Raw genomic sequence first — 24158 nt, forward strand, 5'->3', positions numbered from 1 at the left:
AATAACTGGTGATCAAGCCAAGCTGGGTCTTCATAATAGGGCCATGGGAAGGCAGGCCAGGGAGGAGACTCAGATGAGGTATCTAGGTCCTTCCTCTCTTAGGCTAAAGAGACAGAAGCCTGAGAGCCTGAAACTGGGAGTCAGACGAGAGGGGCCTGAGCCAGAAGGCAGTGCTCTGCAGTAAAAGCAAGCAAGAATTTTGCAGGCATTAGCTTGAGCCTCAGCAAGAAGCCCTGAGGAAGGAGTGTATGGAACCTGGAAAGGAAGCCTGAGACCTGATAGAGGCAGGGAACATTGGGGTGGGCAGCTAAGAGATGGTGATTCTCACTGCAGTAGGCCTGAAAGACAGTTTAATAGGGAGATGAGACAGAAGGTTCCAAGACAATGGGAGGCATGGGGTTCTCACCACAGTGAGCCCAAGACGAGGTTTGATCAAATGCTGGGAGTTGACTGGGACTAGGAGTACGGGAGGTGGGATTTCTTTGAGTGGTATCTGTTGAAGATCCTGGGTGAAGACTTGGGAATCTTGGTAAACCCCAGGAAGAAGCTGAAGGGACTGGAACTTTGGGTATTGTTGTGGACTTGGAACTGGAGTACCCTGGAAGGGGTGGGAACAAAATGTGACTGTCAGGAGGGCCCAGTCATACAAGGCAGGCTGCCCCAGGGCCAGAGTGACTGTTGGTAGGGGGTGCTAGACAGGAGAGCTGCCACACCATGACCAGCCTCAAGCACAAAGGAGTTCACCCTTCCACACATTGACTAGGGTAATTTTTCCTGCTGATGGCACGGTGGAGTTCCAGAGTGGACAGCAGAGCGATCGGGGATCGAGCACGATAAATTGATCCCCGATAGATCGATCATTACCTGCCAATCCGGTGGCTAGTGTAGATGTACCCACTGTAACAGCAAACTAGGGCTCCCCAGATATTTGGCTCTAGGATATCAGCACTCCTTATTTATTAGAACTTTTAGAGAGCAGAATCTTTGGCACTCCCCTGCTGAGGCACTCCTCCCTTCCAACAGGAGAATTTCTTATCCCAAATGTATGAACCTGAATGTGAAGAGTCTCAATCCCCCTCTCATTCCCAGAAGGGCTCCAGATACCTTCTATTTCCAAAACAGTCTCTGCTTATTCCACAATCTAGAAACTCCTGCCAAGCATCTGCACCAAGTCCCTATAAAATTGGGACATCTGGTAACCCTAGCTCAGGTGCTACTTCCTTAAGTAAACATATCTGCTCCCCAGTCTGCTCCATTTGACAGTTTGGTAGCTGGACTGCTCATGGGCCCATACCACATGATAGCTGCTGAGTCTTAACACCAAGTCCTTCAATTCATGCATGCAGAGAAAGTTGAACAACCTATTGCTGTGACTTGCAGTCATCATTCTCACGTGCTGGATGACTGTTGCAAACCCAGGCTACAGAAGGGGGGAGAAGGGCAGCTGGGGAATCTGACAGAGCCTGTGACTCACAGGTATGTAAAAAAAGTGAACTTTCAGACTTCCCTGAGCATTGCAATGCACAGTAGCAAGTTCAGAGGCAATGCACAATTCGTCACTAAGTGGATGAAAAGGCATCCAAGAAGCTGTAGTTCACATATAGCAGTAGTGGCTACTTTAATTTGCCTATTCTTGGCTCTGCTAGTTGTGTCCCATTTCCCCCCCCTTCCCATCCTAACCTCATGTTTCTCTTCAGGCCCCTCAAGATGCAAGTTACACCAGCTGAGACTTCATTACACTGATGGGCCAGATTCAGAGCTGGCATGTACACTAGTGTAGCGTGTCACCTGGGAGAATGGAGGAAGGCGCAAGTTACACTTACTGGATTCTGAACACCTTAGAATTGCACTTTCCCCAGAAATCTGAACCTTGAAAGCGTCTCCTATGTGAGACTCTACTTCTAGAAGACCCAGAATAAACAGCATCTAGAAGCAGCTGTGCCAGTATCCTATGACTGCTACACAAAATCAGTGGGGAAGAAAATAGCACAGACATCATTACCTACAATGGAGCAGAAGGCCTTTTTCCCCCTGCCCTGTCGCTGCTCCCTAAGGATGCGAGGTCTAGGGATGACCCATAACTCCTGAAGTCCAGCTGCTAGGTCCCTCTATATCCATTTACTGGAACCTGATTGTCAGAAATTGGTCCCAGCCCTAAAATAATTCAACTTTACCTCCTGGGAGTCAGCGTGCACCACACACTGCCAACTGGTACATAAGGATCAGCTGATTCCAGATTTTTCCTTTTCCTGTCCCCCAGGAGGATGCTCATGCACCTCTGACCCAGTTAAGTATCTGGCTTGTTTTTGTGCAGGGCAGCCAACATGGTAATGAATAATGCAGTGCAGTCTTTCATTGAATGCTACTCTCACTCGACCAGGGAAGAGGAGAGTCATGCTGCATTCCAGGGCCTCAATAATTCATTGAGGGGTTGGGTTTCCTCTTGGAGGCTTGGGTGATCAGCAGGAATAGTCTGTGCATTGTTAGTGCCTATCCTGACAGAAGGACTGAGAGACAGCTGATGGGACCTCTCAATTGGGGAAAGCCTGAATGAACACTGTGCGTTAGGAAGAGGGGCAAGCAATCAAACCCCAAGGGACAGAAATTGCAGCTTGCTAGAATCCCCATCAATTCTTGTGGGAGAGAAAGGAAATGCTATATTTGCAGCATGGGAGGAAGTCCTTTCAGTGCTCAGGAGTAATGTATTAGACTATGTCCTAGAGACAGAGGTTCCGTCCACAGCCCTCATGGCTCAGGTAGCAAGACAATCACCTGTGGTCAAGGGTGGGTTTTAAGTGGGATGTACCATTTTCTTTGGTCAAGCAATTTAGTGTCTAAAAACTTCCCAAGGTGCGTCAGTGGCACATACTAATGTGGGGCAGGTATAGCTCAGGCAGTCATACATTGGCTTATGCAAGGCCCCAACATTTACAGCTTCAGCTGAGGAAGTTACAATCCCTTGGAAAGCCACATTGCCAAGCGTCTGTAGATGATTTCTGCCCTTTCCTCCTTAACATGGTGCTCATGAGACAACATCCTGTTGTACAACACTCAAGGAGGGCAGGCCCACATGAGAATAGGGAAGATGGACTGAGATGTAAGGCAGAGTTAAGGTCAATGTAGGAATCTTAAATTTAGATTTCTTTACTTGTAGTGTTTAATTTTTACTAAGATGTCCTGTTAAGTGATATTCCCCCACCTTAAATCTTAAAAAAAAAAAGCAGATTAGAGGCCTTTGAAACAGAAAATTCTGTCTTCTCCAAGCTACCAGCAAGTAGAACATGTAACAAGGCTATATCTTGGAGATCCTGCCAGTGGGTTTTACACAGTGCCTGTGGCATTGCAGCCCTTGGCTGCTATGGCTTCTGCTATTTCAGAGACCACCCACAGAGGATTAATAAAGTTTGACACCTAAAGAAACTAATCTAGGTAAGCTTCATCCAACCTAGGCAGTTCTAGTAAGGAAGCTCAACACCGCTCTCTCTCTCTGGAGCACCACTTTGAGGGGAAAAAACGCTATTGCAGCTCACAATATGCCCTCAAACTGAGGCCCAAGCCCAGTTTGCATTAGGCTCCATACATAGCCTTCTCAGCCCACCATGGTAATTCAGGGCAACCAGGAGTCAAAGCAGAAGAATGGGATCCAAACAAAGTTCTTGTGTTGAAGTGATATGAAAGTCATTAACACTAGGATAGTCTTGCAGATGCTGGTACAGTGTTAAAGCCATTTTAAAATGCCCCTTTAATTGTTTTAATCTAATTGGGCACACATTACCTATACTTGCTACCTTCAGAAGGACCATTTGTGTTAGAACAAAATAGACAGATTAAGAGGCTGACCAAGTTGCAAAAAAACAGTAGCTGTACATTGTAAGATCTACTTGATCCTGCTTAAAAGACTGTCCATTGAAAGCAGCAAAGAATCCTTTGACTGTCCATTGAAAGTCCTTCCTATACTTTATTTCTCCATGTCATTGATCTTGGAAATGGGGATGTCCTTTTTAAAAGGAAAATGAAAAAAGAATTGAGGCTCACATCTGGCTGCTAGTATTAGTTGTATTACTGAGGGTTATAGTGTCTCAGAGTTTATGGGTTAATGATGCACACTATGCATTATTTGAACTTTAACAGATAACCAGTTTCCATACATATAAAGAAGTAAAACCAGGCACATCTGCCCAAGTAATTATTTCTAGAAACCCCAGAAGACTCCAAAGTGTGTTCTATTTGTGCATAAGCATAGAGAAACAGCCACATTTGCTACCCTGGCAGAAAGACTAACACCAGCCACTTGTCTGCTTTGATGTTCAGAGCAGTCCCTTTTTAATATTTTAGATTCCCATTTCTATGGCAACAGAGCCCACTTACAGATCAGTCCAGGGCCTCACCATCCCTGAGAACCAGCATATCTATTATTCTGATCAAAGGAAAACTAACAGAATGAACTGTTTGAAGACTGTTGTCAGCAAGCTGTGCCAGAGAGCATGACCTGCTGCAAGGCTGCCTATCCTCCAGAATCCCAATGCACTGCATCCAGTCTCTGGACCAGAAAAAGCTCAGGCTAGTCCATGAAGCTCGGGTGGTGGCAATTGTGGTGCTGTACCACAGTCCATGCTGTGCTCCAGCTCCACGTACAGTGAGGCCAGTGCACTACTGGGAGGTGTTGCACTGTTAGGGCCCTCCAAAATCAGCAGCAGAACTGTTAGCACTGGAGTTTAGCCATAAGTACTGCTAGCAAGGTTATGGGAGTTGCATGCTCAGGAATTTTATTTTAAGGGGGTGGGGGGTAGGAAGACAGATGTGATCCAAAGGGTTTTGCCTATAACATATGGTGCATTGGACCCATTATGTGACTAGTCCTTTCCCAGTCAGTCTACCACACACACCCCCACACACACCCCTGCAATTTATGGAGCAGAGCAACACTTGATTACACTGCAGTGTTGTTTTATTGTTTCTCAAACTGAAGTCTTTTACTTATTACATAACCAACACAGCTTACTGGTCTGCACTCCAACAGAGTAAGATCTCACCTGTGGGGCTTAGCTTTTCTGGACTATATAGTCAAGCTAATGAAGGGGGGCAGGCATATGGGACTCCCTCACAGCAGGGGAAGGCAGCTGCTACAGAGAGCTCCTGAGCCATTCAAGAAAGGAACCCCATTGCTAGCAGCTGCTTTCACCTGCAAGCCTTCCACTAGTCTTGTTCAGCCTCCTACTCCAGGGGAAGGTCAGCAGGGCAGGTCACTCTCCCTAGCTGCTGTGCTGAAACTCAGATCTATTCGCTGCCTCCTGCTCTGTCTTTCTAAAGGGCAAGAGTATAACAGTCAAATTAGGGCCACTGAACATTGCCTTATAGAAGGAAGAGATGTGATGGAAAACAAGATGCCAAGGAGGGGACTAATTGTCATGTAAAATTTACCTTCTCTGCCAAGATGCTGCACAACCTCAGCACTGCTGTAGCCACTTCTGCTTGAACCTGAAGCCATGGGCCCCAGCTACTGCACTGGCACTGGGAAATTTACAAGCCCTCCTTGCTTCAGAGCACAAGGCGAACAACTTCGCCTATGAGCAGGGGTCAATGGAGTTCAGGGACCTGTTGTAGCAGACTATGAGAGTTCAGTGGAAGTTTGTCACACCCCTGGTTGAGCTCAGCTGATTTTGTCTGTTATGAGGCCAGACTTTTTCCACAAGACTCAATACACAAGTTGAAGGGGGCATCGGGTGGTTGTATTTGACGCAGGTTCAGATAGGAATTGTTTTCACATTATGGACACAATCAAGGGGTAGCCACCCTTACAGTGGGATGTTAATAAGTTCCTTTCACACATTCTCGTAGGGGATGGAGATTCTATGGGAACAGGAGTTAAAACTCCGCTGTCTGGCTAGACGTTCATTCTCAGCCAGACAGCCTGTAACATGAGTGATAGCTGAGTGCATAATGGCCAGTCCATTTACCTCTCAGCTACTGCATTTCCAGAAACTTCATTTTGTTAAGTGCCTTGGGCAGCAGGAAGCAACACTGAGTGCTTTATAAAACTGAGTTCTAGTCTAGCCAACTCAGAGTCCCTTCCCCGGGAAGTTTGCTGTGCTGAAGAAAAGCAGCTGCAGACCTGCTCTCCCTCAAGCACAACAAAAACAGCAGACACCCAGAAAAATCACATGCTACCTCCTCTAGCAACCATTTACCCCTTTGTAGGTGTATATATCTGCTTGTCTGGCACCATGATGCAGGAGTCTATGCTGTGACTAGCTTTTTCCATCCAAATACCAGGGCTCTACTAGGACACAACCCAAAGGAGACTAATCTCACTGGTACATTTCAGGGGGAGGGTTTTTCATTATCACTATTCAACTCACCCTATCTTCTCCCACCTACCAAAAACCCACAAAGTCACTCCCCTGGTACCAACTGCCTTATGCTGCTTTGTTTCTTTTAATTATGCCTGTAATGAATGATGTGAATATTCATATGCAAGATATTAAGTGGGTGTAGTAGCCAAGAGAAGCTATTTATAAACGCCTCTCTGCACTAAAATCACTGATGGAAAGAGCTGCTGATCCCTAGGCTGGCTCCTTCCTACACCTTGTACAAGTCTTTGATAAATGATCTTTAGAAGGCCTTCCAAATCTAAACATGCCATCTCTTTGCAGCATTTCTCCTTTCCTTCTGTTACTATGATCATTTGTATGAGAACAGGATTGTTAAACTTGCCATCTGCTCCTTATTCTGTACCTGAATTAACTATTTGTCTTCTCACTGCATTGGACTCATTGCCATAATAGGCATGTTTACAATAGACTAGCTTCTTGAAGAGCCTGCATTCTTCTGTTGACCTGATGAGATTTTGAGCTTACAAAGAGCTCTTCATCTCTCTCACGAACATAAGTTGGTCCAATAAAAGATATGACTTCACCAACCTTGACTTATATCCTGGGTCCAACTCAACTACACCACTGCATGCAATCTCCTGTTGAAACAGACAAGTACACAACATACCTTTCCCCCCCACACACGCTAAAAGCTAAAGCAAGCCCAGGTCCTACATCAGAACTGTGTTAAGTTTCAGTTCCTGTTAAGCCAGCTTAAAACAGAACAGAAAGTTCCACAGACCCCTTCTTGAAGGCTATAGCTAGCAGATGGGAAGCAACAAGCTTCAAGTAACTGAGCTGAAGCTAGCAGGGGCGGCTCCAGGCCCCCCCACACCAAGCGCGTGCTTGGGGCGGCATGCCGTGGGGGGCGCTCTGCTGGTCGCTGGGAGGGCGGCTCCAGTGGACCTCCTGCAGGCATCCCTGTGGAAGGTCCGCTGGTCCCACGGCTCCGATGGAGCATCCGCAGGCACGCCTGCGGGAGGTCCACCAGAGCTGCGGGACCAGCGACCGGCAGAGCGCCCCCCGCGGCGTGCCACCATGCTTGGGGCGGCGAAATTGCTAGAGCCGCCCCTGGAAGCTAGTCAAGAAGAATGTAGTCTTACCACCTACTACATTGACTGAGGCTACACAACTGGCCACCCTTATAGGAGCAGATTTTGTTCAACTAAGGACCACTCTGGAAACATGCCAGGAGGCAAATACTAAAGCTAGTTTGCCAAAGCTGGGCCATGTTTCAGTCAGTTACCCCAGCATTCAGTGCTCACTCAAATCAAGCAGGATCACTGCATGCCACACCCCTTCTACAGCTGTAGGAAGGGAAGTCGGACAGTTTCTGAGTTCCCAGCAGGGTACTTGCAGGCATCTGCTATTTGACCTTGTTAGATCATCTCTCATACATCATGACCGATCTAGTGTGACTCCAAGAGCAGGGATCACATCTGTACTTCAGACAACCTTGCTTTGCTTTAGAACTGCTCTCCAAGAATCTGGGGCAAAACCCAGCCATTTTACCACATGTATGGGCACAGTTAAGACGGTCATTGCAGAGCTAAAGCTTCTCCTTAAGAGAGTTATGATCTAACCAACATTGCACTACAGCACCTCGAGCTACTGTTAGTCATCCTTCTCCCTTCAACGCCTCCTCTCTTGCTCGGCTACCCCTTTTCAAGCCACCTCTATTTAAAATGTGATGTCTCTGGGATAAAGTCTTTATGAAGTGCCTTGCACATTTCCAGGTACTGCATGGACAATAGGACTTTGGCTTACTAAATTGTTAAATAAGGCAGCAGTCTGCTGCCTCCCACTACCAAAGGGGATGTAGTTTACTTAAGTCCTTCTTTCTCAACACCCCCAGTTTGTTCACCACCATTCGAGACACTGCCCAAAGCTTGGTATTTCTGAGTAAGGTATAAGGTAAGGTAATAATTGGAGATATACCAATCTCCTAGAACTGGAAGGGACCTTGAAAGGTCATTGAGTCCAACCCCCTGCCTTCACTAGCAGGACCAATTTTTGCCCCAGATCCCCAAGTGGCCCCTTAAGGATTGAACTCACAACCCTGGGTTTAGCAGGCCAATGCTCAAACCACTGAGCTATCCCTCCCCCCAAGGGAGTGGAGTTACAATTCAGATACAGAGTACAAGAAACCACAGAGAAACTTAACACCAGCTTCATCGCTGATCATAAGCCCCACTTTACAGTCTCTTCATTGCACTGTTCATCACTTACTTCTCCTTTCTATAGGGCCTGCCATGGAAGACTCAAGATGTTTTACAAGCATTATAGGGCTTTGGTGCATCTGCACCAATGTTGAGTTTTGAGTAACCCCATTTCAAGAATGGAACACAGAGGGAAGATAACAGTTTGAAAAAACAGCAACAAAGTGATGAGTGGACTAACTTAGCAGGAAGTATCAAGCAAGCAATTCTGTGGTAGAGAAAGGAATAGGAACTCAAATCTCATCCATATGATCTAGCATTAACCAGTTTCCTGTCCGCTGACCTGAGACCCACCACCATATAAAGGAGGGTGATGCTTTTAGGAGTTTTGTTCAAGCAGCTCTTACTCTGGGGCAGGGGAAATTCTTCTTGCCTGTTTGAAGCAGACACCACAGTCCAACCATCATTCACATACAGGGGCTCAAAGAAACTTTACAATAGAACAGTCACTAGAAATGCTACACTGAAGTTACCCTCCCTATTTCTCATCCTAGCCCTATTTTGCTGGCAAGCAAGGGATGTAAGAGAGGGACCCTCGTCAGGGATAATCGAAGAGGATTTGTCTAATTCACACTTGACCTAGAAGGGTGTAGATTGGAATGTTAGTGCCTACCACATAGGTAGCTTCCCCCACAGGTGTTCAGTTATTCCAATACTCCCACTGACAAAAGGGCAGGGTCACTTCCCTTTGATGCACCACCAAAATGTCTTAGATGAACATTATATATACTAGTGGGTGGTGGAGGCTAACAGGAAAAGTCTCCCCTACAAAAATCCTAATCATAATCCAGGATACCTACTAAAATGATGGAGGCACAGTCTTCCCCCAGAGCCATAGGAATAAAGGACAATGTTCATAGTCCCGACGCTTAAACAGGAGGCTCTTGGGTTTTTGTGTCCCCTACTTCACTCCACTCCTACCCCAGCATTTCTAGTTATGGGTCTTGCTAAGAGCAGGGTCATTCTACATGCCAGGCATGGGGAGTGAGAAGCCCATTGTCATCTCTCTCATACTCCCAGGCTAGGCTGCAGAAGCAGGCCCAAGCAGCATAATGGGCTCACATCTCTCAGGAGCAGAATCCCCTGGGGCACAAGGGTAATGAGAGAACCTACTTGAGACACAAACAGCTCCCCGGCTGCAGAGTGCAGCCAGCACTGCAGCCATAACCCAGAGCCGAGCCCCCCCACCGCTCCACCTTCTGGCCGGGTGACTCCCCCAAAAGGTTCAGCCTCACACTCGCCCTCTCCGGGAGCCAGTTCCACACACAACACGGGTTCAAGCCGGCGGTCGGGCTGCTGGAACCCGACGCAAGGCAGCTGGTTTCAGGGGACTACGCCGCATCAGGCTGCCAAGCTTGGGGGGGGGCCGCATCTCTCCACCCCATCCTAGAGGAGTTCCCGCTTGGAGGGGGTGAGGCCTGAGGCGATACAGAGCAGCGGGGCTCTCCCCGCCTTCACTGACCAGCCAGGCGCCCCAGGGCTTCAGACGCCTCCTTCCCACGAGACGGGGACCCGCCGCCGGACTGCGGAGCCGGACCGCGAAGGGGGCGAAACACCCAAGGCGCCGCCAGAGCGTTGGGGGGGGGGGGGAAAGAAGCCAGAAGCCCTGAAACAGCCTCTTCTAGAGACCCCCCCCGCCCGGGGAGGCGCAGTTGTAGCCGCCGGAGGGACCCCCGCCCCCGGGGAGGAGGAGCAGCCGCCCCCCCCCGTCCCGCGCGCCCGCCGCACACCTGCACGGCCCGGCTGAAGAAGACCCCCGCGTCCGAAGCCAGTTTCTTCATGTTGAAATCCATCCACCCGCGCGCGCGCCGCCAGAACCCGGCTCCCAACCGCTCCAGCTACAGCCCCTCAGCGCGCAGGGGCGACTAGCGCTCAGCCGAATCAGCCCTCGGCGCGCCCGCCCCTTTATAGGGCCCATCGGCGCCCTCTGGCATCCTCCCGGTTGCCTCTTAAAGGGGAACGCACCCGGCGCGCCTCCCTCTGCGGGGCGGCCTCACTGTTGTCCTGTCTGCCGTGGCAGCTTCGTGCAGGCCCAGGCCTAGGCCCATGGATGCAGCGCCGGAGTCCTATAGGGCGGCTGTGTGGGCCCTGAGCTCTGGGGTAAATAAGGAACCTCAGGTCCCCGAGGGTGCCGCTAGCTGCCGCTTTAAGAGAAGCTCCTCCCCTTTCCTTCTCAGCCTGCCAATCACAGTCAATCAACACTGACATGTATGCCCTCCTCCCCTCTCACGGGGAAGACTGCTCTTTGCTCTTCAACCGCACTCTCCGCTGTCGCCACGGCCTGGCCAGGGGAGCCAGATGATTGGTCCGCCCAGGAGCAGCCCGCTGTTCTGATTGGCTGGCAGCGGGCGGCCTCCCACGCGTTCCTCCCTCTGGTGGCAGTCAGGCTAGGCTGCGGCGCGCAGGGGAAGGAGACGCTGCCCTTCCGAAGCCATGGGCAGTGCCTGGGTGAGAACGGCTCAGCCAGGGCTGCGGGCTCCCCCTGTTGGGGGTGGTAGCGCCCGGGGTGCCGGGGGGGGATGCGGACTCTTCCATTCGCGCGGGGGAGGAGGGGAGAGGGTTATTGTCTCTTTGCTGTAGGGGGACTCGATGGGGCCAGGGGCAATAGGGACCAGCTGGGTTCGCGCAGCCCCCCAGCACCTCTCGGCCCCGCGACCTGGGTTTATGCCCCCCCGCCGCATGGGGCTGGGGGTGATGCGGCCGGCGTGCCTGGGGGCTGGCCAGCGGGGGTGCGCCCTGGGCACGGGGCTGTGCCGCGCTGGGGTTTAGCATGGAGCAGCCGCAGAGATGGCTGCCTTGGACCGGCTTCGGTGGGGGTTGCGCCGCTGCAGAAGCGGTGGGAAGGAAGGTTTAGGCTCTGGGGGAGTTGGGGGCCTTAATAAGGCAGGGAGGTGGGCATGCTGATTCTGGGGCTAGAAGGAAGTAGCCAGCAAGGCGGCTTCCTAGCACTGGGGTTTTACTTTGGAGCAGTGTCTGTGCAACACTGCAAGCTGTGAGGGGGCAGCAGCAGGATTAGGTTCCCCAGTGGGGTTCATAACAGAGCAGTGAGGGAGATGCCCCCCCCTTCTAGAGTTTATGGGAGTTTGTGCTGGGGAGGGAAGTATCTACGTAATGGCTCATGAGAGAGTAGCCAAGGAGGTTACTGAACCATGCTCAGGTTTGTATTAGAGCACCTCAGGCAATACCAGAATGGATTTCTGGGGTACGTTATCTAACTGTATCCTTGAAAATAGTTTGCTTTGCATCTATTTTAAATTTATGCTTTATAAATAATTGAACTTGGCATGCCACAATGAATTTCTCATTTCGATTAATCACCTTACATGATTACAATAGTAACAAATCAAACCCTAAAACAAAGTAATTCCAAAATCCTCAGTTTTCTCAAAAGGCATATTCATTGCCTTAAGCTTACAGCCCAGGAGGGATGGACAGAGTATACTGCATTCTTTGTTAACTTATGACATTCCAGTAGAGCTCTAGACAAAAGAAAATACGTAACTGTCCTATACATTGTTGCTTTTGCTTTCTCTGCTGATCTAATTGAAGCAATATGTGTTGCTATTGCCTGTGTTACCAGCCTCCAGAGTTAAGTTTGAAAATAGTAAGAGTTTTTGGTTGTTGGTCTCATTACATGCTGTTGCCCCTTAGGCAGTTGTTACAATTGTGATCCAGTTATTATTTTTCATTGCTGCTATCAGTATTTTTGGTGTTCTTTTCTATCTAATTCTGCCATTTGAAGGTCACATTGTGCTGTTCCAAACAGATTTTCCTTTTACAGTCCGAGTAACACCACTGCGCTTCGGCTTGTGCTCTGAGGCAATGCAGAGAAGGCAATCCACACTTTGATAACTTGCAGGCTGGATTGCTGTAATCCATCACTCCGTGGATTAGCAGATGCATGTACTGAAGTCCTGCATGTATTCAAATTCTCAAGTTGTTTTCTCGATCTATATATTGACTAAATTTTTTATTTAATACAAAATTGTTCTGTTGCCATGGAAAAAATGGCTATCTGTTTGGACCTGTGTATTCTAGACCCTTCCTACTTCTCACTTTCATCTGCATTTAAAAGCTATACTTATGCATAACTAAGCTTCCAGTCTGATCAGCTGCATCCGGGAGGCTCTAAGACAGGGGTGTCCAAAGTTTTTTGGGGGAGGGCCAAATATAGAAAAATAAGCAAAGGCCCGGGCCACACACAAGAGGTGTACCGGAGCCCGGGGCGAGCGGACCTGCCACAGGCATGACTGCGGCGGGTCCCGTCTTCCCGCGGCTCCGGTTGAGCTCCCGCAGGCATGACTGCGGCAGGTTCGCTCGTCCCGGGCTCCGGTGGACCTGCCGCAGGCATGCCGGCGGGAGCTCAACCGGAGCCGCTGCGGGCCAATAAAAACTGACCCGCGGGCCGCAGTTGGCCCGCGGGCCGTAGTTTGGACACCCCTGCTCTAAGATGTTATGTCTAGATCATTGAACTTGGTTACTATGGGCTAGGAATTGTTTTACTGAACTGGTTTAAAACATGGCAAGTTTGGCTTGTCAGTGAGACGGGGGCCAAACAGTGGAATAACCAGATTTAAAGAACATGCTTTAGTCAAGGTACAGACCAAGGCTATAATATTTAACATGTTTTGGTTATACATGCTGGCTGAACAATGCTTGTTCAAAGCTGGTTTGTCCACAACTGTATTTAATCATAGCCTAAATGTGGCCGTGGTTGAACTGGCGGGTGGTTGGGCCCTGTGGATGTGGCCAAAAAGTGTTACAATTATATTCTATTAAAAATAAACAAACCTGTTGTAGCTTAGTTCTGTGCCTGAGCTAAAGCAGTTTTGTTTCAGTCTGGTTGTAATGTGACTTGGCTGCTGTGCACATTGGCCAGCAAAACTGTATTTAAACCAATTGACCTTAAACTACTGTTGTAGTAAGATGAGGCCCTGAAACATAAACTCTTGTGTCAGAGGCCCACTCTGAGGCCTGAACCAAAGTACTTCCAGGCATTGCTAAGCAAAAGCTGGGCTGTGAGGCAAAGGCAGGCCCCACTCACAGAAGTTGGCAAGAAGAGGGTTGCTAGAAGCAGGTGCATCCACACATAGGTGCTAATTAGAGGAACTTGTGCCAAGATGGCATCAGAACACTCCACAGAGATAACGAGGAACAGGCAGGTGCATCTTAAAGACAAGTCAAAAGGACAACATGATGGATAGATTTGTTTGAACCAACATGTAATGGGAGAAGCAGCACCCTAATGAGTAAAGGGGCTGCACCTCAATACGTCATACCTTACTAGAGTCTGTGGTCTTTGGGGGTTCTCTCGGGGTCTGCGGCGTCAGCTATCTGCGCAGAGCTGGGGCAGCACACAGGGGGAACACGCACGCAGCCGACTATTATCGTCATCGAACAAGAGCAGAGCACCACACCGGTAGCTACTGACAACAACTATAAAAGCCATTCGGCTGACATACTTCCTTATCCCTCGTAGATTGGGCCATTGATCTAGTCTAAAAATCTTTGGGGTTACAAGCTCCAGAGCTGCTTAGGTTGAGAATTCTCATCCTTGTTTAGTTTGAGAGGCAGACATTACTGTTTGTAAGAATAAGCTTAATATCTCTTTTCTGTGGTTTATCCCATTATAGTCGTCTTGCTATTTTAAATGGAGTGTAATGTGCCTTCAGATGCATTGTACAAAAATTTCTTTATCAGAGGAGATTGTACTGTTCTTGCTACTATTTACCATATTTTTTCCTGTTCCTTGCAGAGAGAAAATTCACAGTTGGAGACCTATTCTGGAATCCCGAGGCACATTTTGAAACAAAGTTGGATTTCTTTGTGAACTCTCTGAGCAGTTCCCATAAGTGTCCTTCCCACACGCTGACTCCTGTGGGTATTCTGAGCCTCATTCAGACATGGCCTTTCAGAGAACGGAGGGAATGTCCATCATCCAGGCCTTGGCAATGACAGTGGCAGAAATCCCTGTGTTTCTTTACACGACATTTGGGCAGGTAAAAAAAAAAAAAAGACAGCTGGATTTTCTGCAGAGTTATTTGGAGTTTTCTTTTACAGGGCTGTCTGCAGCAGTTGTTTTGGAAGGTGCTGAAGAGAAATAACAGCGTGATGCTGGGGCAAGAGAAAGGGAGGATTTAACGGTTGCTATGGAGTGATTGCACTTGTTTGAGGGACTGTGGAAGGAATCGGGAATAGAGGCTTTTTACAAGAGGTCAGGTGTCATCTGGGGAGGTTTGGGGAGCATCCTGCAGATGAGAGGGAAGGAGGGACACTTGTTGGAGAAGCTTTGATGGTGGGTTTGGCAGTGGTGGGGCTGGTCCAATGGCTAAGGCCATAATCTAGGACTTGGGAGATCTGAGTTCAATTCCCTGTTCTACCACAAACTTCCTGCATAACCCTAGACAAGTCATTTAGCCTCTCTGTGTTTCAGTTTGTCATCTGTAAAATGGGGATAATAGCACTTCCCTATCTCACAGGGGTGTTGTGAGGATAAGTGCATTAAAGATTGTGAGGTGCTCAGCTACTGCAGTGATGGGGGCCACATAAGTATCGAACAGAGAGAGGAATTTAGCTGTGAAGTAGGGAAGGGTTGCAGGCAAGTATGGTTAGATGCTGAGGAAAAGAATGGGCACTATACAGAAACTGCTCTGTAGAGAACATTTGGTGTATATTGCTCTGTGTTCCAAGAGACAGAGTTTTTGTGGAAACAACATATCTTGTTAATTTGTTGGGCTGATCATAATTGTACTGAATTTTCAAAATTCTACCACGTTTTGGCCAAGTAGAAATTGAAATTTTAGTCCCAAGTGTAACAGCTAGTTTTATAAACATCTGAAAAAGTGGGGGGTGTAATTATGGAGGTGACACTGTCGTAACTCCAAAATTGCTAATGCTGCGTGCTATTCACCCCACTTTTCTCTGTATCCAGCAGAACCTTCGGGTCATCTTTAGTTTAGAGACACTCAGGTATAGTGTTTGTTTTTGTTAAACATGATTATCATAAATGGAAAAATATACTAATGCAACAGTAGGGATAAGACTAACTGCCCCCAAATCAGGAAATTCAGAGTTGAGGTTAATAACAGTAACTGTCTCGCATATAAGTATTACAGAAAGTGCTTTCCTAATAATAAATGTACTGCTATTTTGCATTTATTTAAGATCTTATTGTGAAGACTTCCATTGACTACATTGGGCTTTAGATCAGGCCCTAAATGGCCCAAACCTAACTCACCTCCCAGCTGCCTAGGGCTTCCTGGACATGCCATCTACCACCTCTCAGTCCTCAGAACGGTGTCTCTAGTACCACTGCCTGGAAAATGATGGAACTCATTCAGAACGCTGTAGTGGGACGTGTATATCGTCCCCTCCACTCCCCATCCCTCTTTAGGTGGATGTAAAACAATTTGTAGCATTTGTAGTGTAACTTATATGTGCTGGGGTGAAATCCAGTCCCCAGTGAAGTCAATGGGAGTTTTTGCTATAGACTTCAGTGGGGCCAGGATTTCACTTCTGGTTGTTAGTCTGGACCTACAATCTTTTGAGCAGGATCGCTGGGGCAAACTCCTTTTCTTGTGAAAAGTGCCATGGGATCTTTAATGTCCACATAGAGAAGGCAGCCCCTGAGGTTTCAAGCTCTCATCTGAAATGATTATACAGAGAGAACTGCATGGAAATCATACAGGACTCTAATTCTATCTGCAGTCTGTCAGATAAGATATTCTGTCCTTCACATCTTGTCCTGAACAGTTTAGCATTGCTGGGCACTATTGAACAGTTGCTGTGTTTTCACTGGTGGGTAAATCAGTGCCTGTAAAACACCTTTTGGTCCTAGCTGTCCTGGATAAAACTGCTATACAAATGGGTGGTGCAGGTGGTGTTACATTGTTGCTCTCTTATATCTCTTGTGTTTAAAGTCTGTCTTCTCTCAGCTGAGACTCTCCCCAGGCCTGAGGAAGGTGCTGTTTGCTACAGCTCTTGGGACAGTTGCCTTAGCTCTGGCCGCGCACCAGCTGAAGCGGCGTCGACGTCGAAAGAGACAGATCACCCCAGAAAAGTGTGGCATTAAGCCTGGAGGAGTCCCTGCCCCCTCTTTACCAACCAAGAAGGTCCCTTCGGTGAGAAAAGGTTGGTATTGCAAAAGCAGATGCTGGGGGGGAATGCAACATAATGTTAAAGGAACCTTTGTGTAAGCAATATTGGCTGGGAGGAGAAAAATATAGGACAGAAGCCCAGGTAGTTTCCAAGCAGATGGGTAGATCAGGTTGCTAAAGGAGTTCAAAACACTATACAGAGGCAGAATGAGGCTGGGAGGCAAAACTAATCAGACAGTAGCCTAATAGGAGCCACAATGCAGAATAGATGGCAGAACTGGCAAAATCATTACCCTAGAGCACAAGTGATTGAAAAGTGGCTGCACGGCTTTACAGTGAGTTTTGCTGTTACCATCAACTTTAACACAAAAGGAGACTATCGACTCCACTGGGTAATCCTGTCACTTGATGTGTGTAGCTGTGTGCATGCAGTGACCCACAGCTCACATCTGTGTATTGATCTTGGTGACCATGATTGGCTCCATGTGATGCCTATTAGGTGTGGCGGTAGGTTTCTGACAAATTGCTAATGTCATCTGCCCAAAGCCTGGGCATTGGCGGCGCTGCCCTGAAATCACCGTTAGCAGTCCTTGGCAGCAGTAAAGGAGGCGGTGTAGTCTGGAGGAGTGAGGACAGGACTGGGAGGCAGGAGGTTGTGTTTTAAACCCAGCTTTCCCACTAATTCACTGTGTGACTTGGGCAAGTCACTTACTGTTCTCTTGTTTCCCCATCTGTAAAACGGGATTAACAATTACCCAGCTACTGCAGGGGGTGTTGTGAGGATTAATTATTGTCTGTACAGCGCTGTGAAATTATGAAACTCTATAAAAACACTAATTATGAGGTCAAGCAAGTTTGCTGGCTGTATACTAGCAAGTTTTCTGCTGTGTTTGCACTAACAATACTTATTTTAGCACTGTACATGGCAGGAGAAGAAGTGAGGCACTGATGCATAATATTTCTCCAATAACACTTTTCACTTGCGTACGTCCTTTCATCCAAAGAGGTGAATAAGTATTCATAGTTCCATGTTCGATGGGGAAACTGAGCCAGAGGTTAAGTGCCTTGCTCAAGGCGACAAAGCAAGTTAGGAGGGAATAGAACCGTGACTCCTAGCTGTAGCTATTAGAAATACACTTTCTCCTCCTTCTGCACATCCCTTAACTCAGCAGATCTATGCTCTGTCACTAACTAATCACAGTTCCCCTCCTCATCCAGGACTGCAATGAAGCCATTTTGCTTTGAACCAGATTTTTCTGTGACTGCTTCCTTTTTCACCCCACTGAGAACTGATTCTGCCTTCTGGAGACCCTGCCTCCAGTGGTGCTAACCTGGGGCAGCACAGGACAGATTAGAGTGAGCTACACCACATCTGATTGCATAGGTTCCTTTTCCTGATTGCTGTAAACAGAGTGGGAAGACCTAAAGGCTTGTTTTTACCACCCTTCCAATTACAGGATACTCCAGCAGGAGAGTACAAAGTCCTAGCAGCAAGAGCAATGACACACTCAGCGGGATTTCCTCCATTGAGCCAAGCAAGCATTCCTGCTCCTCCCACAGTCTAGCCTCGGTAAGAGACCCTAACACTGTTGCTATCTGCTCAAGCCAGCAGAGGAAAGAGTCACACCTACCTGCCTACCCTTAACATCCAGAACTAGTAGAGTGGGTGGAATTTACTTGTCCTGAAAACAATTTATTTTGTGTCAGAGCTTTTGTAGCCCTGCAGGTTGAGGTATTGCCCTTAAAATCCCATCATTCTGATTACCAGTGTGCTTTAGTCCCCACCCCTCCAAACTTCCATTCCAATATGATTTTAGGGGCTACTGATTGGAGATCAGCCAGAGCTAAAAACCAATTGGGATACTGTACCTGGCCATTTTGGGATGTCCCCAGTGACTGAGGTAAGAAAGAGAGAGCTTTATAGCAGAGAGAATAGACGTTGGTTCGTCATAAGCACTGCAGCCTGCACCACTGCAACTTATGTACAAAGTGCAGACGTTTAGGGCCCTTCTTCTGCTGGGAAACTTTCTAACCAACATGAAAATTGCGTAGTGCTGTAGCATAGACCCTATTTTAGGCCCTTTAAAGTAGCCTGGACCAGAAAAAAATGGTTCAGGTCAGGCTACCTTAAGCCTCATAAAACTGGGTCTATACTATGTCTTCAAGCGATTTTAAAACATCTCCCCAGTGCAGACCGGCTCAAAAAAGACAGCTAAAAATGTAGACGTTTCTAATACCTTATACTAGGTCTACGCTGGCAGTTGTCAGCTCTCCCAGCAGTGTAGCTCCCTTGCTAGTGCAGTCTGGCTGCCAGCATTTCTGTAGCTGTGTTATCTAACTCTACTCTGAAGAGGTCTAAATGATGCTGCGTCCTGTCTACACTAGTGCTTCCATGAGTGGGGCTGTGAAACAGTGGGAGACTTCCTGAAAACTGCCAGGGTAGACGAGGCCTTTGAGTGGAAGTTACTCGTTAGATCTTCTACCAATCCAGCTGAAGCATAGAAAGATTTAGGCAGTGAGTTTGCAAAACCTTGGTTTGTAAAATCTAATTTTCTAACTCCACACTAGCTCCCTCAGTTCTCCTGTCGGCCTCTCCCTTCATCCACAGGACAAGAACTGGTTATATAGCTCAAGACTTTTCCATCTTTTTGCCCATGCCCAGCCAACAGCAGAAGATACCAAATAGATGTACAGGTCATTTTTCTTTGTCTCAGAGAAAGGGTGGGTGGGAATAAACCCCTGCCAGATTTTATTGTTATGTTGCATGGATCACAGCTAACTAAAGGGCGAAAAAAAAAGGCTTTTGCACAGCCAGGGGTTAGCTCAAATAGGCAAGGCGTGGGGGCAGGGGAAACACCACAGACAGTGAGCTGGTTCCATCCCCCTTTATCAAGCCAATGGCTAAGCAGCAAACTGAAGGAGTGGAGATGGGGGTAGCCTCCTTCTTCCCCATGGACGTGTTTCTTCTCTCATTTCCTGTTTCAGAGTAGCAGCCGTGTTAGTCTGTATCCGCAAAAAGAACAGGAGTACTTGTGGCACCTTAGAGACTAACAAATTTATTCGAGCATAAGCTTTCGTGGGCTACAGCCCACTTCTTCGGATCTCATTTCCTGGTATTCTTGGTTTCAGAGAAAGGATGGGTGGGAACAAACCCCCCTCCCATGTTGCCAGACTGCACTGTTCCCAAATAATTGGGCTAGTTAATTTGATTGTGTGGTGGGGGAGAATAGCAGAAAAATGATCTTCCACTGAAAGCTAGTTTTGGAATCTTGACCTATTTTATTGGGGAAACTTAGGGTGAAACACTTCTGTAATGGGTGAATACAGAACCCATGCAAGATCCACTTCTGATGTTTGTGAGAGAGATGAATGGGGGTTTCTGAGTGGTATATATTTGCCTCTAACCTAGGGATATCAAACTCACTTGGGGGGAGATCTGAATTCCATTTTTAAATCTGATTCATGGGTACAGATATACATTTAAGGTCACATACTCGGCTCTATTCACAGCTCAGCTCCCACTGATGTCAAGGGGAGATTTGCATAGAGATCAAAGGTAGAATCTGAATTTATGTAGTAATTAAGCTTTTACTTGTGATCATTATGTATTAGTTCAGTACCCTATTGTCACATTTAGCATTGCTTGGGGGGAAATGTTCATTTTTAAGACATCTACTGTTTCTGCCCTTTTTCTTTTCCATCTCCTGTGTGTCCCTCTCTCTCTTTCCTTCCCCACTCTTGCATCTTTCTTTCCTTTTATTCCCTTTGTATTTCCTTCTCTGCAGTAACTCCCAGTTCCCACACTCTGGGCTTCACTTCCACCTCCTTCCCCATTGCATCTGACAAAAGGATCTGCAATGATAAAGCTAACTCTGGCCTTTAAAGTACTTTAGGCTGTCAAGTTTACAGCCTAACAAGATTAATGGGTGGTGTGGAGGGAGTTCACACTTCTTGGAGTAGTTGTTTCAGGCTGCCTGTGGATTCAGGCTTCTGCTTAAATACTAGGGACACATTTGGAAGGCTTTGTTATTTCTTTATAGTCCTGAGGGTTAGAAACCACTTTTTAAATGGAAGCGGAGATTCTTCAGAATCTGCATATGCAACGTGACTAGATCTCCTAGTCTGTGGACCAAGGACATCACTGCTTAAGTCAAAGGACCTGAAGATGGGGAGGGGATGGTGGGTGAAGCAGTTTCTGTTCTTACCTTCAGAAGTTCACACCTTGTTAAGGTGAATGGGTGGGGAAACTAATCCATTGTTTGGTGGTAGGTTCCTGTAAGGCTGCTAAAGTGCAGGGGCAGGCTCTGCCCTCTCACATTCACCAGCAGTCATTTCATAGTAAGTAGACTGGAAGGGAAACACCAGACAGACTCCATTCCTGCTTCTGAAACACGGTGAGTGCAGGACCTATGCAGAGACAGCCTTCAGAGCAGATATATTCTCTAGCATATTTGGACTCAAAACCTTGGGGCTCAGTTTTGTGCAAATCAGGGTAAGTGGACTCCATCTACAATACGATTTAAATGCAGTTTGACTTCTTTCAGCGGTAACTATAACAGGACCGCTTGGAAATAGTGACTTTAATATAACAACATTTAACATTCCTGTAGTGGGAAGAACACCTCAGCAGCCCAACACTGTGGCATTTAATTTCAGAAAGGGGAACTATGCAAAAATGAGGAGGTTAGTTAAACAGAAATTAAAAGGTACAGTGACTAGAGTGAAATCGCTGCAAGCTGCATGGAGACTTTTCAAAGACACCATAATAGAGGCCCAACTTAAATGCATACCCCAAATTAAAAAGCACAGTAAAAGAACTAAAAAAGAGATACTGTGGCTTAACAACCATGTAAAAGAAGCAGTGAGAGATAAAAAGGCATCTTTTAAAAAGTGGAAATCAAATCCTAGTGAGGTAAATAGAAAGGAGCATAAACACGCCAAATTAAGTCTAAAAATGTAATAAGAAAAGCCAAAAAGGAGTTTGAAGAACAGGTAGCCAAAAACTCCAAAGGTAATAACAAAATGTTTTTTAAGTACATCAGAAGCAGGAAGCCTGCTAAACAACCAGTGGGGCCCCTGGATGAAATAAAAAAGGAGCACTTAAAGATGATAAAGTCACTGCAGAGAAACTAAATGAATTATTTGCTTCAGTCTTCACAGCTGAGGATGTTAGGGAGATTCCCAAACCTGAGCTGTCCTTTGTAGGTGGCAAATCTGAGGAATTGTCACAGATTGAAGTGTCATTAGAGGTTTTGTAATTAATTGATAAACTTAACAGTAACAAGTCACTGGGACCAGATTGCATTCACCCAAGAGTTCGGAAAGAACTCAAATGTGAAATTGCAGAACTATTAACTATGGTTTGTAACCTGTCCTTTAAATCAGCTTCTGTACCCAATGACTGGAAGATAGCCAATGTAACGCCAATATTTAAAAAGGGCTCTAGAGGCGATCCCAGCAGTAAAGAATAAAATTGTCAGACACATTGAAGAACGTAAATTGTTGGGCAAAAGTCAACATGGTTTCTGTAAAGGGAAATCATGTCTTACTAATCTATTAGAGTTCTTTGAAGGAGTCAACAAACATGTGGACCAGGGGGATCCAGTGGACATATTGTACTTAGATTTCCAGAAAGCCTTTGACAAGGTCCCTCGCCAAAGGTTCTTACGTAAATTAAGCTGTCATGGGATAAGAGGGAAGATCCTTTCATGGATTGAGAACTGGTTAAAAGACAGGGAACAAAGGGTAGGAATAAATGGTAAATTTTCAGAATGGAGAGAATAACTAGTGGTGTTCCCCAAGGGTCAGTCCTAGGACCAATCCCATTCAACTTATTCATAAATGATCTGGAGAAAGGGGTAAACGGTGAGGTGGCAAAATTTACAGACGATACTAAACTGCTCAAGATAGTTGAGACCAAAGCAGACTGTGAAGAACTTCAAAAAGATCTCACAAAACTAAGTGACTGGGCAACAAAATGGCAAATGAAATTTAATGTGGTAAATGTAAAGTAATGCACATTGGAAGAAAAAACCCAGCTATACATACAATATGATGGGGGCTAATTTAGCTACAACTAATCAGGAAAGAGATCTTGGAGTCACCGTGGATAGTTCTCTGAAGACGTCCACGCAGTGTGCAGCGGCAGTCAAAAAAGCCAACAGGATGTTAGGAGTCATTAAAAAAGGGATAGAGAATAAGACGGAGAATATCTTATTGCCCATATATAAATCCATGGTGCGCCCACATCTTGAATACCGCTTACAGGTGTGGTTTCCTCATCTCAAAGAAGATATACTGGCATTAGAAAAGGTTCAGAGAAGGACAACTAAAATTATTAGGGGTTTGGAACGGGTCCCAAACGAGGAGAGATTAAAGAGGCTAGGACTTTTCAGCTTGGAAAAGAGGAGACTAAGTGGGGATATAATAGAGGTATATAAAATCATGAGTTGTGGGGAGAAAGTGAATAAGGAAAAGTTATTTACTTGTTCCCATAGTATAAAAACTAGGGGCCACCAAATGAAATTAATGGACAGCAGGTTTAAAACAAATAAAAGGGAGTAGTTCTTCACACAACCTGTGGAACTCCTTGCCTGAGGAGGTTGTGAAGGCTAGGACTATAACAGGATTTAAAAGAGAACTAGATAAATTCATTGAGGTTAAGTCCATGAATGGCTATTAGCCAGGATGGGTAAGGAATGGTGTCCCTAGCCTCTGTTTGTCAGAGGGTGGAGATGGATGGCAGGAGAGAGATCACTTGAGCATTACCTGTTAGGTTCACTCCCTCTGGGGACACCTGGCATTGGCCACTGTTGGCAGACAGGATACTGGGCTGGATGGACCTTTGGTCTGACCCAGTATGGCCGTTCTTATGTAAAAAATATGATTTTTTTTTTTCATGTACAGTCAAGTACTCTTCAAACAAGTGAGCCGTTCTGCTCTCTAGACTTCTTTTGGCGGGGGGAGTGCGGAGCGGCTGAGATTTCCCCCTTATGTTTCATAGTAGTTACTACTTCAGTGCTACTCTGCTGTTCTGTAAATCAGGATTTACCAACGGGATGAGTTAGAAAACATAGTAAGAAGCTGATTTAAGAGATGTGTAGGTTCAGAGAGAGAAGAGAATTCACTTTAGACAAAAACATACCCTAAATTCTGGTAAGTTTGACTCCTCCGCCCGCCCGCCCCCTTCCCTTTGACAAAAAGTCTTCCAAGACTCTTGCAAAATCCTTTCTATACTTGGCGAGTTCCCAGGAGTGTTTAGCCTGTGTCTTTTTCCTTGCATCCTCCAGAAGTTCAGGATTAAATTTATTTCCATGGAACTGTAGTGTTAGCCAGTGTCTGGGCAATACTGATCATTCTTTCTGGTTTTCTTGACCCTGGGATTAAGGAGACCTTATCCTTAAACTGCTGAGGTGAGTTCCAACTCATTTGGCTCTTGGAACTCCATCCTTGAGCTCTGAAGACAGGAGAGC

At 46.7% G+C, this 24158-nt stretch overlaps 2 protein-coding genes across 6 annotated transcripts in view; one reads left to right on the forward strand and one right to left on the reverse strand.

Moving 5' to 3' along the window:
- Positions 1-10478, reverse strand: part of SH3GLB2 (SH3 domain containing GRB2 like, endophilin B2) — a 40106-nt gene extending 29628 nt beyond the window's left edge. For all 3 annotated transcript variants that reach the window (XM_039506853.1, XM_039506852.1, XM_039506851.1), the window contains exon 1: positions 10321-10478. In XM_039506853.1, the coding sequence (XP_039362787.1) occupies positions 10321-10383 (63 nt within the window). In that variant the 5' untranslated portion in view covers positions 10384-10478. The remainder of the gene's footprint in view (positions 1-10320) is intronic.
- Positions 10479-10846: 368 nt separating this feature from the next.
- MIGA2 (mitoguardin 2) overlaps positions 10847-24158 on the forward strand; it is a 28584-nt gene continuing 15272 nt past the window's right edge. The window contains exons 1-4 of one of the 3 annotated variants that reach the window (XM_039506007.1): positions 10847-11038; positions 14346-14589; positions 16510-16720; positions 18144-18256. In XM_039506007.1, the coding sequence (XP_039361941.1) occupies positions 14494-14589; positions 16510-16720; positions 18144-18256 (420 nt within the window). In that variant the 5' untranslated portion in view covers positions 10847-11038; positions 14346-14493. Of the gene's footprint in view, positions 11039-11676; positions 11748-14345; positions 14590-16509; positions 16721-18143; positions 18257-24158 lie in introns of those variants that run through there. The other 2 variants (XM_039506009.1, XM_039506008.1) reach the window with 2 other exon arrangements.

This window comes from Mauremys reevesii, linkage group 19, assembly GCF_016161935.1.
Source record: "Mauremys reevesii isolate NIE-2019 linkage group 19, ASM1616193v1, whole genome shotgun sequence".
Lineage (NCBI taxonomy): Eukaryota > Metazoa > Chordata > Testudines > Geoemydidae > Mauremys > Mauremys reevesii.